The sequence below is a fragment of the Schistocerca serialis genome, chromosome 5 (assembly GCF_023864345.2).
Source record: "Schistocerca serialis cubense isolate TAMUIC-IGC-003099 chromosome 5, iqSchSeri2.2, whole genome shotgun sequence".
NCBI lineage: Eukaryota > Metazoa > Arthropoda > Insecta > Orthoptera > Acrididae > Schistocerca > Schistocerca serialis.
Genome location: NC_064642.1, coordinates 140,627,649 through 140,644,186, shown reverse-complemented (window position 1 = coordinate 140,644,186; position 16,538 = coordinate 140,627,649). Strand labels below are relative to the sequence as shown.

At 37.7% G+C, this 16,538-nt stretch overlaps 1 protein-coding gene across 5 annotated transcripts in view; it reads left to right on the top strand.

Moving 5' to 3' along the window:
• Positions 1–16,043, top strand: part of LOC126481642 (serine/threonine-protein phosphatase 4 regulatory subunit 1-like) — a 341,775-nt gene extending 325,732 nt beyond the window's left edge. For all 5 annotated transcript variants that reach the window (XM_050105543.1, XM_050105542.1, XM_050105544.1 and 2 more), the window contains 2 exons: positions 13,633–13,900; positions 14,881–16,043. In XM_050105543.1, coding sequence (XP_049961500.1) covers positions 13,633–13,900; positions 14,881–14,990 — 378 coding nt within the window. In that variant the 3' untranslated portion in view covers positions 14,991–16,043. The remainder of the gene's footprint in view (positions 1–13,632; positions 13,901–14,880) is intronic.
• Positions 16,044–16,538: the final 495 nt, after the last annotated feature.

Here is a 16,538-nt window from a genome sequence, read left to right as displayed (position 1 = left end):
GCCTTGTAAAGAGGTAACAAGATTAGAGAGAGAAAAATGATAGGACATAAGGGTTGAGGAAATGTGTACTTTCATGCTTGTCTTTTGCCTTTACTGGTTTTATGTATCCTAAATTTAACTTTGTCACACAAAACAGCAAGTTGTTAGCTAATAGGCAATAAAGAATGCAAGTTTTCTGAAGAGTTCTTGTTCTCCTGGGTACCAACAATCCCATCCAGTATTGAGTTTTTTTTTAAAAAAAAAAGAGGTGCAGGATGTCAAACCTTCTGACTGGGAGCAGGAGAGACACCACAGGGCATTTTAATTTCCACTGCCCTGAATATAGTTTGATGGCATCCATTACATAATATACACGTTTGAATTCCACAGAACAAAACACAGTGACGCTGTTTGAAGAGGCGTGGCACTGCACTTTGGCACACTTTGAGACCAAATAACATATCTTAACATGTCCTCGAACACATATATAGCACACACCTTTCTGAAGAGAGTGATACATAAAACATATTTTTGAAAAGTTGATTTTTAAAATTTTTTGCATGCTAACTGACAATGGAGGAAGGGAGGGGGGGAGGGTCGCTGACGCACCAGTTCGGAATTATCGTAGATCCAGGGTTGAAGCACAGAGCAGTCAGAGTTGTAGTGGGGAGGTGGGTAGTCTCCACATGACCCGTGTTCACGTTTAGTGGTTTTTCTGTTTCCTCTTCGTTTATTGCTCTCATGTGAAACGAAAAAGGAGATTTCTGCGGCCGGGCGCTATCAAATGAATTGTAATATATTCACATAATTGCGAAAGGCTAAAATGTATTACTGTCAGATTTTATTTTATTTCCACCCTTCTGACAGTCGAGCATTTTCCACCTTGCAAAACAATGAAGGTATTTTTTTGGGTTTGCCAAAGAAATTTGGCTTTTATTAATCTTTTCCACTGACTCAGTCAATTTCTTTGAAACAAAGAGTTTAATTCCACACTTTTGGCCAGTTTAAACAGTACGTGCTTTTCAAGTGCATGTTTTTATCTTCTAGCATGTATGGCATTGTGCTATAATAAAGAACGAAACATGAGATAATACTGTTCTGGTACTCTATGAAAATTTACATCTGAATCTGGACATACGAATGTGCACTTTAAGCTGAATTATGCATTTTAGTATTGTTCACAAAATTCCGATGCTCTTGAAGTATCCTCTGATGTCTTGTTTCTTTCATGACATTATGTAAGGTCTTTCAATGTTTTACAAGTACGAACATGTGGACCTCCTGTATCATCATAGCTGCTACAGGGCAATGACTCCTGTTACTGGCCCGCTCTGTCAACAGCTGAAACAAACCTATTTCTAATGGGTTGTGGGGAAAATGTTGCAAATGGTGGTTTGAAAAGAGTTACTTTCAATTTCTCTACGCAAGATGAACTATGTGCAAGAATGAGTGATGTATTTCTTAAATCGCAGACTGTTCGACTCTCATTTAAAAATTGACTCTTTCAGGATGACCAATTAGAAGAATTTTGAGCCCAGAAGATCAGACACTTATGTCGTTACTAAAAATTTTACTGGCACATTTATCCTATGTATCTTAGTGTAAGACGTGCAGAAAAGATCAACATTATATGTGGAAGCTTAGATTCTCTTGCAGCTTATTATTCTTAGAGACCAATATTATATGGGGAAGCTTTGCATTTCTTGTAGCAACACTATGTATATTAATTTAAACCATTAATTTCACTTATTTGTGTGTTCGCGTGATCCTGCTATTGGCTGACTACATCACATGCTTTATGCTGTCATCGGCTGGCAAGATCATGTGACATGAGTTATGACTGGCTTACAAAAGCGCATCGCAATCTCGATGTCAATGTTTCTGGAAGTAACATGTGGTGTTTAGTGGAATTCGAATTTATACCTTCATAATATGAAAATATGCAGCGTATAATGTTGCTGCACATCAAAGATCTTTCCAGAATGTGTGTGTGTGTGTGTGTGTGTGTGTGTGTGTGTGTGTGTGTGTGTGTGTGTGTGTGTGGTTTTTTTTTCCTGGGAAATTCTATGCAGGTGGTGTATAAAGTAACCATTCAAAGGATTGATAAGTTTTACAGTATTGAGGAAAAGTCTACTGTCGCTTAACATGGAAAAAGTGTACTTCCACCCAGGAGAAGGTGTATTTTTTACCAGGAAATCCGGGATTTTCCCCCTTTGTCTGTATACACCCTGTAACACTCAAGAAGTCAAAGCAGTGTCACTCAAGACTACCTGCAAACATTCTTTAATTTAAAATCTGCAAATATCTGTGACTAGGTACTGTCTACATGTTGAAGGATTGATCTGAATTAGGTAATCACATACCAAAACTGATGCTAAATTGTACACACGTGATCAAGCACTGAGATAGAAGAAAATGTAAATAATAATCCCTCAGATCACTGTTTACCTTTGTTGGCAGTGATGTAATTGTTTAAATTGAGCTATCTCTTTCGAACTTTCTCAATGTGCTGTTAATTCAGTGATGCAGCCAGAAGAGTGTTGAAAGAAAGTGAAGTTCTAGTTTCTTGCTTGTGCCTCAGTGAAAATTTCCACTGTGACTCTCTTAACTTGGAATTTTTGAGACATCACTGTATATGCCAGTACATAACAGGTTGTTTCAAAAAGGACTTTCTAAATATCAAAGTTCGTATAAATTAATTCATAGCACCTACAGAGGTGATTGTAATGTCAGTGTGTAGGGAAATAAATAAAATTTCGTCTCACGTAGTTCACTAGTGCTGAATCGCACTGTAAGGAGCGTTAGCGGCAGTTGCGTTCAAGAAGGCTGCCTTCACTGGACTTGAGTGTGCTAGCTGTGTGTTTTGGTTTGCAGAATTGAAGTCTGCAATTACAGTTCAGCATAATTTCTGTACCAAGTACACTAAAGATCCTCCTAGTAGGCCTGCAATTGGAATGGCGTAAATGTTTCTACAAAATGGTGGTTGGTCATCAAGCACACATGATATTGTTGAGCAAGAGAGAAAATTTTTGTCAACAGCCATACGAAATTGACCTAGCATGCATCTTTCGGACTGCAAATCTCACGTACGACTGTTTGGCATGTATTGAGAAACAGTTTTCTTTTGAAACTGTACAGATTGACAATCATACTAACAGTAAAAGACACTGATAAAATTGCTTGCAAGAACTTGTGTGAAGATATATTAAATTGATTATGTGATGATGAACATTTCGTGGTCAATGCCATCATCTCTGATCAGTCGGTTTTTCATGTAAGTGGCAAGGTTAACACACAACTGTAGGATTTGGGGCAGTGAAAATCCACATCAGACATTGCAGCATGTTCGTGATAGCCCTGAAGTGAACGTTGTTCATGCATTGAACAAGAAAAAAGTGTAGGGCCCCTTCTTTTCTTTGAAAGAAGTACCAACAGGATAGTGTACCTGGATATGTTACAACAATTTTTGATACCATAGGCCAATGATAATGACAAACAATAAAACGTTTATTTCATGCAAGATGGTACACCACCCCACTTCCTGGCTGATGTTCGGGATTTTCTCAGTGGCCGCTTTCTGGGTCATTGGACTGGCACGTTCCCCAAATCTGACGCCACTAGATTTTTCTTTAATGGGGATTTATCAAGGACATCAAGTTTGTATATCCTGTGCTGGCTTCTCTAACTGAACTCTGAGCAAGAATTTATGCTGCCACTGAGCAAGTTACACGTGCAATGGTATGGCGTGTTTCAGAAGAAATTTATTTCCTATAGTATGGGTGAAGGATAATCAATGAAAGCCACATACAACATCTTTAGTTTAAGGTAAAAAAACCTTGCTTTGTTTCCCTGCAAAATAGCACTAAATCCAGCTCTCCATCTTCTTTCAATAAATTTCTATGAATTTTCAGAGTTGTAAAGTCCTTTGTGAAACACTTGTATTTCAAACAAAAAGTCCAGCATGCATGCGGAACATTAAGAGAAGATTATTTGCTCTATTGCATGCCAAGTACGAGGGTTGTTCAATAAGTAATGGCCCACATTTTTTAAAAATCGATTGATAAACATAGACAAATATCCTTGTTGGTTCTGTGGTGTTCCGTTCGCCGGTGAAGTTCAGAACCATTCTGGCCAATGGCTGTGCCGTAGTACAGCGTCAAAATGGTGTCTACGTATGACTCACGTTTCAATCAGCATGTTGTTATTGATAACTTTGGTACAGAAAAAGAAACTGTCATGAACAGCCATAATCTTTTGTGTGCAGTATATGGCGATGCTGCAGTTAATAGTACAGTTTGGCAATGGGTAAAGAAAGTTACAGCCTCAGGAAATGTAGAAAGAGAGCTCCATGTACTCGGGACGTCCTGTCGCAGCCACTGCTCCACACATGCTGAATCTTGTGGATGCCATTATTAGTGCCGACTGGCGCATCAAAATAAACAATTGGCTCTACATTTGTCGATCAGCATAGGAAGTGTGTCTGCAATGATAGATACTCACGTCATCACAATGAGTTCCATGAATGCTCACAATGGACCGCCAAAATATTCAAAGAAACACCATTTCATCTGAATTGTTGGAGTGTTTTGAGACTGATGGAGAGGCCTTTGTCATGGATTGTCATGGGGAACGAAAGCTGGGTGCACCACTTTGCGCCAGAAACAAAAAGGCAATCCATGGAGTGCAGCATCGCCATTTACCACAAAAGAAAATTCATGGTGACAGTCTTCAGGGGTTGTGATAACACCATTCTCATGAATGTGATCCTGAGAGGGTCAACCATCTATTCAGAGGCATACCTGAAGACTCTGAATAGACTCAAACCATTTCCGTTGTGTTCATTCGGACAAGAATTCAGCAGCAATCTTACTACACACACACACACACACACACACACACACACACACACACAGTCCATCTCTTAGGGCTGCTTGAAGATTCTCTATGGGGAACACACATTGTTGAAGGCGACGAGTGTGTCAGTCATGCAACGAAAACATGGCTATGCCTACATGACAAGAGCTTTTACCAGCAGGAAATATACAACGATAGCATGCAGCCATAAAATGTGATGGAGATTTTGTAGAAAAATAGGGACAAGACGTTGACGTATAATGTCACCAGGTTCTGTATCTTAACAATAAATGTGTACTGAGGAAAAAATGTGGGGCATTACTTACTCAACAACCCTCATATGTTACCTTCACATATTCATTTGTAACATGACTATTCCATATAAACAATATTGCAAAAAATAACATGAAATTGGCATATTTACAAAAGTTGCTTTATCATTTTCCTGTGTAATGATGTCATAAATCAGTGGACAACAGTTATGGAGAATTTGAATGCCCTATACCAACAATGTAAAATTTTTGGTATTTGTCCTGTACTTCAGAAACCACTGCAGCAATGGACATAAGTTTTACAGGACATTACACATTATGTTGTTGGCGTAATAAACTAAAATATTTGCGTTTCAATCAATGGTTTGGGAAGTAAAATTTCACTATATGGTTAAAGTTTTTAATCTTCATATTTTTTATTTTCTCCAAAAATAATTTCAATTATACATATCACAATGGTTTCATTTCAGTTTAGTAGACTCAAAGAATGCGTGTATTGCATCTCCACTAAAATTTAAATACTCTGCTTTAATTGGTTCCTGAGATTCTGGGTAAAAATTCAACCAAAAAGTGTAAATTTTCAGGAATGGCTACTGAAGTTTGGAATGAGTAAAACTTAATATTATGCTTTCCTTACTCAGAAGCACTCTGCCCGTACTGTTTATCATTTCGATCATTTTCCAACACTTTTTCCTCCCTTCTGAATTCCTTAGTGGTCATTTCTGCGGCATATGCTTTTCAATGCAAACCTTGTCCACCCATTGAAGTTCAGTGTTGTAGTTTTCTCCGGGATTAATTCCAATACATTGTAGCACAGTCACTTTACCAATTTTGTTGTCATTAAAAGTAGTAACACCATCACATACCCACATTTTTGTCTCTTCTTTCCAACAAATCGGTTTTTGTTTCTGAATCCGTAAGAGATTGTTCAAAGATTCATTCAATTCTGCCTTTGTCCATGTAGCCACTTACCATGATTGACAGGTAAGTGGGCTTCAAGACTTCCAGGGCGGCTGCTGGGATGGCAATACTAGACCATGAATCTGAGCTGGAAGGGCAGAGTTGATGTATCGGTTTGTCATTTGTTGACAATTCATGAAAGAAGGTAGCCCATTCTGTCTGCCTCATTATGAACAAATCAGTGTTACTCAATGATAAAACATTAGCATTGTTGTCATGCAACAAAAATTGTTTCCCAGCCTACTATTACATTTTACCATCAGGAAGCCTATTTCTCAAGCTGAAGTTTAGCCTCCTTGATCTGGTGCCCATTCTCTTCTGGATGTGATCCACACATCACAGTTCAGTGGTATTCATACCACTGTAAGAGCTAGCTGCTGCTACACTTCAGTATGCCTCAAGTGGTCCTCATCACCTAAGAATTTAGTATGACGAGCAGCCATTTCAGGAGCTGCAGAGGACTTCATCTACCATTTTTCCTTCAGAATTCCTAACACACATGTTCTGCTTTATTCCTTGTTTATAACAACTTAGAATCTGGAAGTTGTGGACCTTTCCAGTATCTACACTGGTCACAGTAACAGAATTATTACATATTACAAGTATTTTATTATTATAACTTAATTTTGTTTTCAACAGGGCTACTAACAGAAAAAAAATTATCTTTCTAATACTGCAATTCACAGCCTTCTGTGTGAAAAGTGACTCATGAAGTAAAACATTAAACCTCTAAATACTTTGTACAGGTGTGGGTGATACTTAAAAAAAAAGTCTTGGTAGCTCATAAGTTATAAATATCATTTTATTAAGATGATTGCAAATTTTATAACAGATAAAAATCTGAAAATGTAATATTTGTTCCCATTCTAACTCTACACAAGTAAGATGGTGTGCAATATTTTTTTAATATAATGTGTGCCAAAGTTCACACACCACATAAGTAGACCATAATGATATATATCTCAAAATTTCAGCATGTTATTGCAAGCTATTTGTGTGCAATGGAAGTTGACAGATGTATTTGGTGATGTGACCATTGTTCCGCAACACAATTTTGTAAAAACATATCATAAACTGTTCTGCCTCTTATCCTCTCCCACAATTGTTTAATCACTAACAACAACATATAGACAGATTAACACAACCTATCATTGCTGTTTACTGCACCTTAACTGCTAAAAACCAGTCGATTGTGCTTTGAACAGAAGTTCTCCCACACCTTAGCTACTGTACTTTGTACATTGAGTGGCAATTTGTACTGTCTTCCAGACACTGTGGTAGAAACTGGATCTGTCATAAGAATATGTTCAACAGGAATCCAACACCTGTCCGCCAAACGTGGCCAATGAAATGATCTTGCTGGTGCCATGAAATTCACAAATAATCACCTTCTGCTTCACAGCACTCTGCAACACATCCTAAGTACCATTTGTCATCATAAACAGCAATAACATAGCAACCTGGTTGTATGTTGCTGCTTTTGCTTCTGACTCCTGAGTCAGACACACTGTGAAGACACATGTTGTGCATGAACCTATTGTTATAACCAGACAGTCTGCTCATCTGCACGTTGTCAGTCCGCTGGAAAGAAGTGATGATGGCTCCTTGTTCCTGCAACAGTTTTAACATGTTCCTGGTCTGCTTTTTAGCAACTCTTAGACTGATTTCACCTCATCTTTCGGAGCATAGAATGATTGTATGCCAGAGATATTTTTCTGTACCCAGATAAATAATTGAAGAGGTGTAAGAATGTGACCTTCTATAAGGTGCTGCAGACCAGCTCGTGATGCCATGCGCTTAATGGTAGCACCAATACCATCACATACATTTTTACCATGACTTGTTGCGAAAGAATTCTGTTCTTCATGAATCTGAAAATCATGGTAAAGCATGCATAAATTTTTGAGATTTTTACAGTTTTTGTACTGACTAAGTGCCCCATCACTGAAGTATTTCCCAAAATGTATGTGAGGCAGCTTGTTTTTCACGTATGCCGTGACAGTGCGAATGTGGGCATGGACTGCAATGGCATCATGAATTACACAGTCACTAAAAATGCACAGGTTCATGACAGGCACATCACCTGATTCACCTCTATAGTAAATCACTAATGGCTGGAGAGTTGGTTGACTGTTATCCCACTGATATCCTGGGATGGCATCTTGAACTATAAATGCATAATTTTCAGAAAAGTCTAGTATTACTATAATTTCATCTTCTTTCAAATTATCCTTACAAAACTGGAGTTAAGTCAATTGTGCTGTTGGTGTGAAGCTGTGTGTGGTCAGTTTGTCCATTTTTTTGACAGCACATTTCAACAAAATCTTCCACCGTACTTTGCTGTGTTTCAAGACTTGTGCGATCCATGTGTGTCCATTGTTTATAAGAAACAAGTTAGTTACCCATAAGTAGTTCACCATACAGTTTGTTATTCATGTGTTCGGCTAGATTTGCCTTACCAGGACACTTTTCACACCTGTGTATCATGCACTGGTTGGAACTGATGTCACACACTAGCAGCTTCATTGTACCTTTGTAATCCAGACCGGAATCCTTTATAGCAGCAAACATTAGCTTAGCATTTTGATGGGTCTCACATACACAAACATTGTGTGTGCCCTTTGCACTTAAGGCACAACCCATTTTGGCTGAAAATTGAAAGATGATGATAAACCTTCTTTGGTATTGGGATAATTTTCCTTGAATTCTACATATAGTTCTGATAGGTTGCACAGCAAGTCTTTTCTGCATCCGTACACGTACATTTCCCATTTTCACTGTTACATAGTTTTGTTTTTTTCCCCCCAGGCATTGTTTGGCTGCAGTCATTTTCATAATTCTCTGACACTAGCACCTATATTTCTGAACTCAGTTGCTTACCCTGAGCCTGCTGAAGTTGTGGAAACACTTCTTGGGTTGCTTTTATTTTCCTAGCTTGCTTTACCATATATGTAGAAACATTGAATTCTTGTGCAGTGTAATCAATAGACCAGATGAAAGGTGCAAGGGTAGGCACGGCTACTTTTTTCTGGTGTGTGGATGACACATTTTTCTTCCAAATTGTTCACAATTTTGTCCAAATCAGAGCATTTCTGGCACGATTTCTGTTGCTTTGAAGCAAATAGTTCTTCCCCTTCCACCATTAGAGTGTCAGTTGTTTGGTGTTTTAATTCCATTTGAGCTTCTTATAGTTTTCTTCTACCATAGCTGGGCCTGTCTCTTTTCCCAACTTTGTGTCTCTTCATGGGAGACAAACCAAGAGCAGTCACTGAAGTGTTCAATTGCTCGTCTGCTGTGGTTGTAGGTGGCTGATACTCTTTGTCACTGTCATGTAAATTATCAGAATATTCTTCATTTTTAGCAGTGTAACACACCTGGAACATAACTTTTGTCCTGGTTTCATGCTAAGTCCCATGCACTGATTCATTTTCAATACTGATTTTCTATCAGTTTCTCTGAGGCTTCACTTCACTGTCTTCTTATGAATCTGAAATGGATCAAAACAACTTCTTTGTAGGAAAGAATACTTATCCAGAAACACTTTCATATGATGATAACAACAAACACTAAAATTTCCTGGAACTGTACTTCTTGTGCCCACAGGGTTTATCCCTGATCTCCATAGCAACAAATCTTGGTCTGATTCATCCAGATCATACAGTACAAAGTGAATGCCACATTTTGTTCCATATGTTGTTTTATGGCATTCAGATGCTTGTTCTCTACCAATACTGCAAATTGTTTGAACAAAAGCACCACTAGTACACTCTTCTGCTTCCACACTGACTTTCCTCAACAGTACTGAAGAGTCTGAACTAGAATCTTAAAAACATGAGTAACTTGTAATTGTTGCTTGTTTCCTTTGTTGTTCCTGCCTAACGACGACTCATTTTGTCCCTGAAAACTACCATTGTTTAACTTTCTGTTGCCTAATGGTTCTCAACAATTGCTGCAGCTTTGTCTGAAACAAGCTGTCTGCATCACTATTACTTGCTAAATCGTGTTGAAAGAAACGTAACCAAATACATCTGTCAACTTTTATTGTACACAAATGCCTTGCAATAACAATTTGAAATTTTGCCACATATTATATTATGGTCTACTTATGAACTGTTTGAAATTTGGCTTGGACATCACTTGTCCCTTTTGTGCTACCACACTTAGATAATCCATGTTTGTCAGGTAATTTTTCAAATTTTTGTATTTTCGTGTGCATGTAACTCAGTTTTTGTGATTGATGTGAGCATGATGGTGTTGTGTGTGTTTAGGCCACATTAAGCTTACCACAAAGAAATTTATACCCTTTTTGAGTGAATTATATTTGGCATAGAGGGCACCTACAATATTTACCTTTTAACGTATTAAATTTTTTAATCACATTTTGGAATTTTTATTTTCCCTCAGAAATATGTTGCTGGTGTTTGATTCATAGTGTGTGTTCTCTAAGTGGATGTTACTGGGTTGTAAAAATTTCACTGGACTGTGTGGAATAGTTCCAAAGTTATTAAGTCCTGAAGTTGGGTCTGAAGATAGATTGCCAGATGCGGGTTGCAATTTCCGGGTCACGCCACCTTCTTTCACAAGCCATAAGTCTGGAAGTAATTGGCAGGGGAACTTAAAATTTTGTACATGAGTGTTCCACATTGGTAGCATTGGTGTGCTAAATTTCAGCCAAATCTGAGACTATCAGCTGGAACATTTTCTCAAATTGCTTGAATTGATGTGGAATGACTGTCTCTCCAATGGCATTATCCCCATACACAGTGCAAATGTTTCTGGCTGCTCCTGCTGTTGGCACCTCTATTGAACTCTAATGGAGGAATGTCAGAAATGTTGTTCAGATTTTCTGTTTGGCACCACCATTTTCTAGTGTCCACAGCTGCATTCACGATCTCCAGTTGACAATGTGTAAACTAAAATAGCAACAGTGTACTAGAAATAAAGAATGACAATTGATAAATAAAATCATAACCGGAAAACCAACATGCAAAACAAAATTCTTTGAACTTGTGCACCAGGCTGTGCAGAAAATTCCTCAAGGAATGAAGACTGCAGAGGATGACAAAGAACAGCAGCTCAGAAACTTGAGGACACGGACTTCATACACAAGCGAGGAACTTTGTCAAACAAGCAAAAGTGTTATAGTTAAGACTGTCACAAATATCAAGAATGGATAGGCACGATAAGAAATAGTAGTATGCAAATGAACATGGTGCCTGCTGTGTTTGCTGTTATCAGCCAGTTGCAGGGTACATGACACACAAACATCACTACTGTCACATGTGATAGATGGAAGAATCACTGGTCTGTAGTATAACAACTTCTTGTATAGTCAAGATGTTGGCCTTTCCAACCTTCAACCAAATTGTTACTTTCAGCCTTAGGTTGTCTTTGTACTATGCTGCAGATCTGTCACCATAAACTTCATTCTCACAGTTGTAAAAATTATATTGAATAAATATTGAAATTAACATTCTCGGTGTGCTGTTGTACTACCATGACATACTGCATGCTGTGAAGGACAGATAAAAGCAGTGAGAAATATATTGTAGGTGAAGAGCTGTATTTGGTCATATTCACATACAGGTGATAAGCAAAATAATGTGAACACCTGTACTTATCTTGGAAATTGTTTATTATTAAGGTGTTGGACCCCAATTTGCTCATAATACAGCTGCAATTCTACTTGGAACACTGGCATACGATTATTGTGGCATATGATGATTGTACAGTCGCCAGTGGAATGTTACACCACTCTTCAATCAAAACCTTTTCTAACTCCCATAGTGACAAGGAGGGAGAAATCTGCTGCGGAGTCTGCACTTCAATACCGCCCACAAGTATTTAATAATGTTAAAGTCCGAGGACTGTGCTGGCCAGGTAAGACGCTGCTGTTCAGTTGTATGCTTATCATACCACGATTGTACTGTCCTGGTTGTGTGAATGGGTGCACTATTGTCCTGAAATAGAGCACCATTGTTAGGAAGAACATTTGAATCATGGGATGCACCTGTTGATATAAAATGTTCTCATAATTGTTATTTGTTATACGACTTTGATGGAACCAGCAGTCTTGGAATAATGAAAACCTTGCTTTGTCGGAACACGACGTGTTTCCACTGATCAGCCATCCAGGATCTATGCTCCTGACACTGTTTTACGCTTTTTTGCATTGGTTGTTGTCACTAATGGTTTCGGAATAGCAGCATGTCCATGAATATTTGCTTTATGGAGTTCTTGGCGTACAGTGTTGCTGGATAGGGGAATCTCAAAGAGGGCTATTGAGCTCTGCAGTCACTTAAGCTGCCATAGTTTGGTGGTGTTCTGACACAATTCGTGTAACACGGGAGTGACATCAGGAGGTGGATTCCCAGATGGTCAGGAGATAATTGCTGAAGGCGGTCGTGGTGGCGGTTCTGGCTACAAGCTGAACAAGTTGTGGTTGTTTTGAAACCCCAATTTTTCAGTTGCATGATAGAAGATTGATTATATGATAGTTGGTGTTGATGAAAATCGTGATTTGAATGCTGGAATTTTGGTATAAAATGGTGTTGACCTTCCATGTATCTAGGAGTAATGGTTATTGTGAGTGGAAAGTGTGTAAGGGACATTAAAAACTAGTTTGGGTAAGAGAAAAAGATTAAAGATAGGAATAAGGGCCACATTTGTTGTAAATTTTTAATCTGTTTAGTGCAGATTCCAGCTACAGCCATTAATGTACGAGCAGTGCTGCCTTTCCTATCTGGATCTAATTGATATGGTCATGAAGCAAGCTGGTTTTTTTTTTTTTTTTTTTTTTTTTTTTTTTTTTTTTTTTTTTTTTTTTTTTTTTTTTTTAATGGAAACAAACCTAAAGAAATTGGTTGTTTCCAAATTAAATCCTTGAAGTAGAAAAATCATAAGTAAAACTGAAAATATTATGTATTTATGTACTAAGTAATAGTAGAAAGAATGAATGGTAGATGCAGGTATGGAGGTGGTGAATCCCAGAGGAATGTGTATCTTTGGAATGTGTTGTGAAAATCTTTCCATAATGAAATTTTCACTCTACAGCAGAGTGTGCGCTGATATGAAACTTCCTGGCAGATTAAAACTGTGCCGGACCGAGACTCGAACTCGGGACCTTTGGCTTTCGCGGGCAAGCGCTCTACCAACTGAGCTACCCAAGCACAACTCATGCCCCGTCCTCGAAAAGCCAAAGGTCCCGAGTTCGAGTCTCGGTCCGGCACACAGTTTTAATCTGCCAGGAAGTTTCAAATCTTTCCATGCCAGCAGGAATTTGACATTGTCACAGGTCTGAAATGACTAGTATATTGTAGGCCTACCTCAAAAATGTCAGGAAACAACACTAGAACAGAACACAAATGAAAATAAGATTTGTTGTTCTTCCTCATTAACATTATGTACAAGGAGTTTTAAGTTCTTACTACTTCCAATAAGACAAGATACAGAAAGTGGCAAGTTACACTGTTGTTTTCATGGCTTGTGTACCTAAATGTTCTAACCACGAGTCACCTGTAATTTATTTTTGGTTAGAAAATACCTCACACACAGTTTGGGTTTACAGGTATCTGCCATTGTCCATCACATCTCCACAGACTCAAATCTTCTTAGACCCCTCATTCTGGAGCTTGAGCAGCAGCTTGCAAGGAGTGCATTGTGGTCCCACCGACAGACTTTTGCTATGCTGTGTTATCAGCTTATTGACGATGATAGTATCGATGGTGCTATGTTCTGCCAAGACTGGTTACTGCCACTTGTAGCTCTTTCTGCTGACAGAGTGCCAAATGTGCGACTTGTTGTGGCTCGAACTATTTCCAGGATAGCTGAAAAACGTAAGTGTACTATTAGTCTTATCTTATGAGGTAAGATGTAGTTTAGTTTAACTCTTTTGCTGCTACGGATGTGGATACGTGATTTGCTGCACCATTACCCAGGTGCTGGGGACGTGTATACATGTGTTGCTTGGGTTTCCCTGCATTGCTGTCGATATCAGTATGTGTCCTGAGCCACTGACATATCACTACTGTGAATGGAATTAACTTCCGTATTTCGGTGAATAAAAAAATTTACGTACAACATATCTGCCTTATTGTGTGCTATCATTTGCAAAAAAAAACCTCATTTCAGTATCTTGAATGACTATTGTTTTGACCACGTGATTTGTGATGTACTGTGGGATGAACGGGCGCAGCGTGTCGTGTTGCGTGTGACTGTGCATTGAATATAAAACGCAATAACTCAAGAAAGAAATGAGATCATTTCTGCTCTGTTTTAAATGAAATTTCGATACATTGTCTGCATTTCATTCACTCTAATGTATGAGCTAAAATCAACGATATATAAAGTTTATGTAATGCATTTTTACCTCTGCAAAGTCTTTAAAATTTCGTGTAGCTCAAAATTCTGTTATTTGAGTGAAGATAGCAGACTGTAAGATATGCAAAAATCAAATTTTTTCACTGAAATAGGTTTTGAAATATCGGGTTATAAATATTTCATATTGCCTGGAATGTAGTCTGTCAACATGGGCACCAGCATTTAGTGAGCACTATAGCCATAACAAAAGCCATTCTCAGAATGGAATGCAGAGAGCACATTTGTAGCAGCAAAAGGATCAATGTAACTTCCATACAAATGATTATAATATGAATCATGATCTGTTACTGCACTTTTCAAACCTCATGATGTGTAGAGTACTTAATGCATAACTGCTTCCTCATCCTATTTGTGAAGACACTTTTGGTTACTTGTATCATGTCAGTTACTATGGTCATTGCTTTCACTTGTTTATTTCTTGATTTTCCTTTTTCAGCAAATTTTTTAGTGAAGAGAAGTGAACAGGTGGTGACAACTGCTCTCCTTTCGTTACGAAGGGATAGTGATCGTGATGTTCGATCCTTCATTGCACAAAAGGAACTGTAGCCATAAGGTTGGACTGTATGTGCTAAAATTACAACCTTGTTACAAGGACATCAAAAGTGGTTTGCAGCAACGATCTCATTGTTTTTGATCATTTTTTATTTTACTTAAGTGATGAGCAGACTTTTATGGGCATTGTTAATAGCCATTTTTTAAACTAAAGCCAGAGGGGTAATCATTCTTGCCAGAAAATTTTTAAAATATTTGATGGGTCTGCATTTTTCTTATGGTGTGCTTTCTATACATATTGGGCATAAATGTATTGCCACTTTTTTAAAAGACAGCAAAATTATGTACAATCTTTGTATATGGCATTTATTTTAATTGATATCAGTTGTGCTGGCAGATTTGCTCTCCCTCCCTTCTCCATTTGTAATCTATGTACTGTCTTGCTTCCAGTTCTGCAATTACTCTGTGGAACTTAGAAATGGTTTCTGCATTTTTAGGCACTTTTATTTAACAGAGCTGAATGTAATGGGTGAATGGCAGGTGTAATGGCTGTGAAAGGGCATGGTGCAAAAATGTTGCGAACTGTGTATTTTATGCAGTCGGATATTCTTAGATCATTGGCCATGCATTATAAATGAGTTCCATTTGCAGGTTTCATTATTTAGTAAAAGTATTATTTTATGGATTTTTGTGACTTTGCTCAGTAACATTAAGTCCGTCATTGAAGTTCACCATAAATTCTGAATCAATACCCTATTTTGATTAGGGAATTAGATTAGAATAATATTGTGAGGTTCAGATTGTAAAATATTGTAAAATTTAACTGTAAATTAAATGCATTCAAAGTTTCAAAAAAACAGAAGTTAAGCAGTTGTGGAATCTCTTGCCTTCTGAAAGTGTTTTATATTTAATTATATCCTGACGGCTGTAAAACATGACTGTTGAGTGTAAAAATAATTTAAATAACTTATTTGCTGAACAAAATATTCCATTGTTATATACATAAACAATAAATGTGTACATTATAAAGTTAAAAGGTCAATTAATTTGTATATTATGTGGAAAGTATTGTTGCATTTTTGCATTAAAAAAGACTGTTTTGTAAAATGAGTTTTCTTTTTCTTTGTTTTTGTGGTGGTCCCAGAATAATTCCCTGATTTAATATTGACGTAAATTTCTGTATCGGAATCAGTTTCTTGGACTCGGTGCAACTATTGAAACATGACTTCAGAGTTAAGATTTTTTAGCTTTGATTTATGTTACGAGAAAATAAGATTAAGAAGACTCACAAGAAATCATTAATATGCAAGAGCATTTGGTTAAACTAGAAATAAATGAATGTGCTTAAATGCAGTACCCAAGCAGATATCTTAACCAGGTATACTGTAGTCAGAAAATTAGTTTTACAGACTGTCAGAGTATAGCCACCAGTGACAGTTAAATTTCTCTAAAATTCTGTATGTAATATGGCGTCACACAAGTGTAACTAATTTTCTGACTCGGTTAAGTTTACGTGAGAATCTGAGCTAGAGACTATAATCACTAGGCACAGTGGCATCAATCTGGAGGCAGTGATTCACTAACTTGGCTTCCTAAGATGTT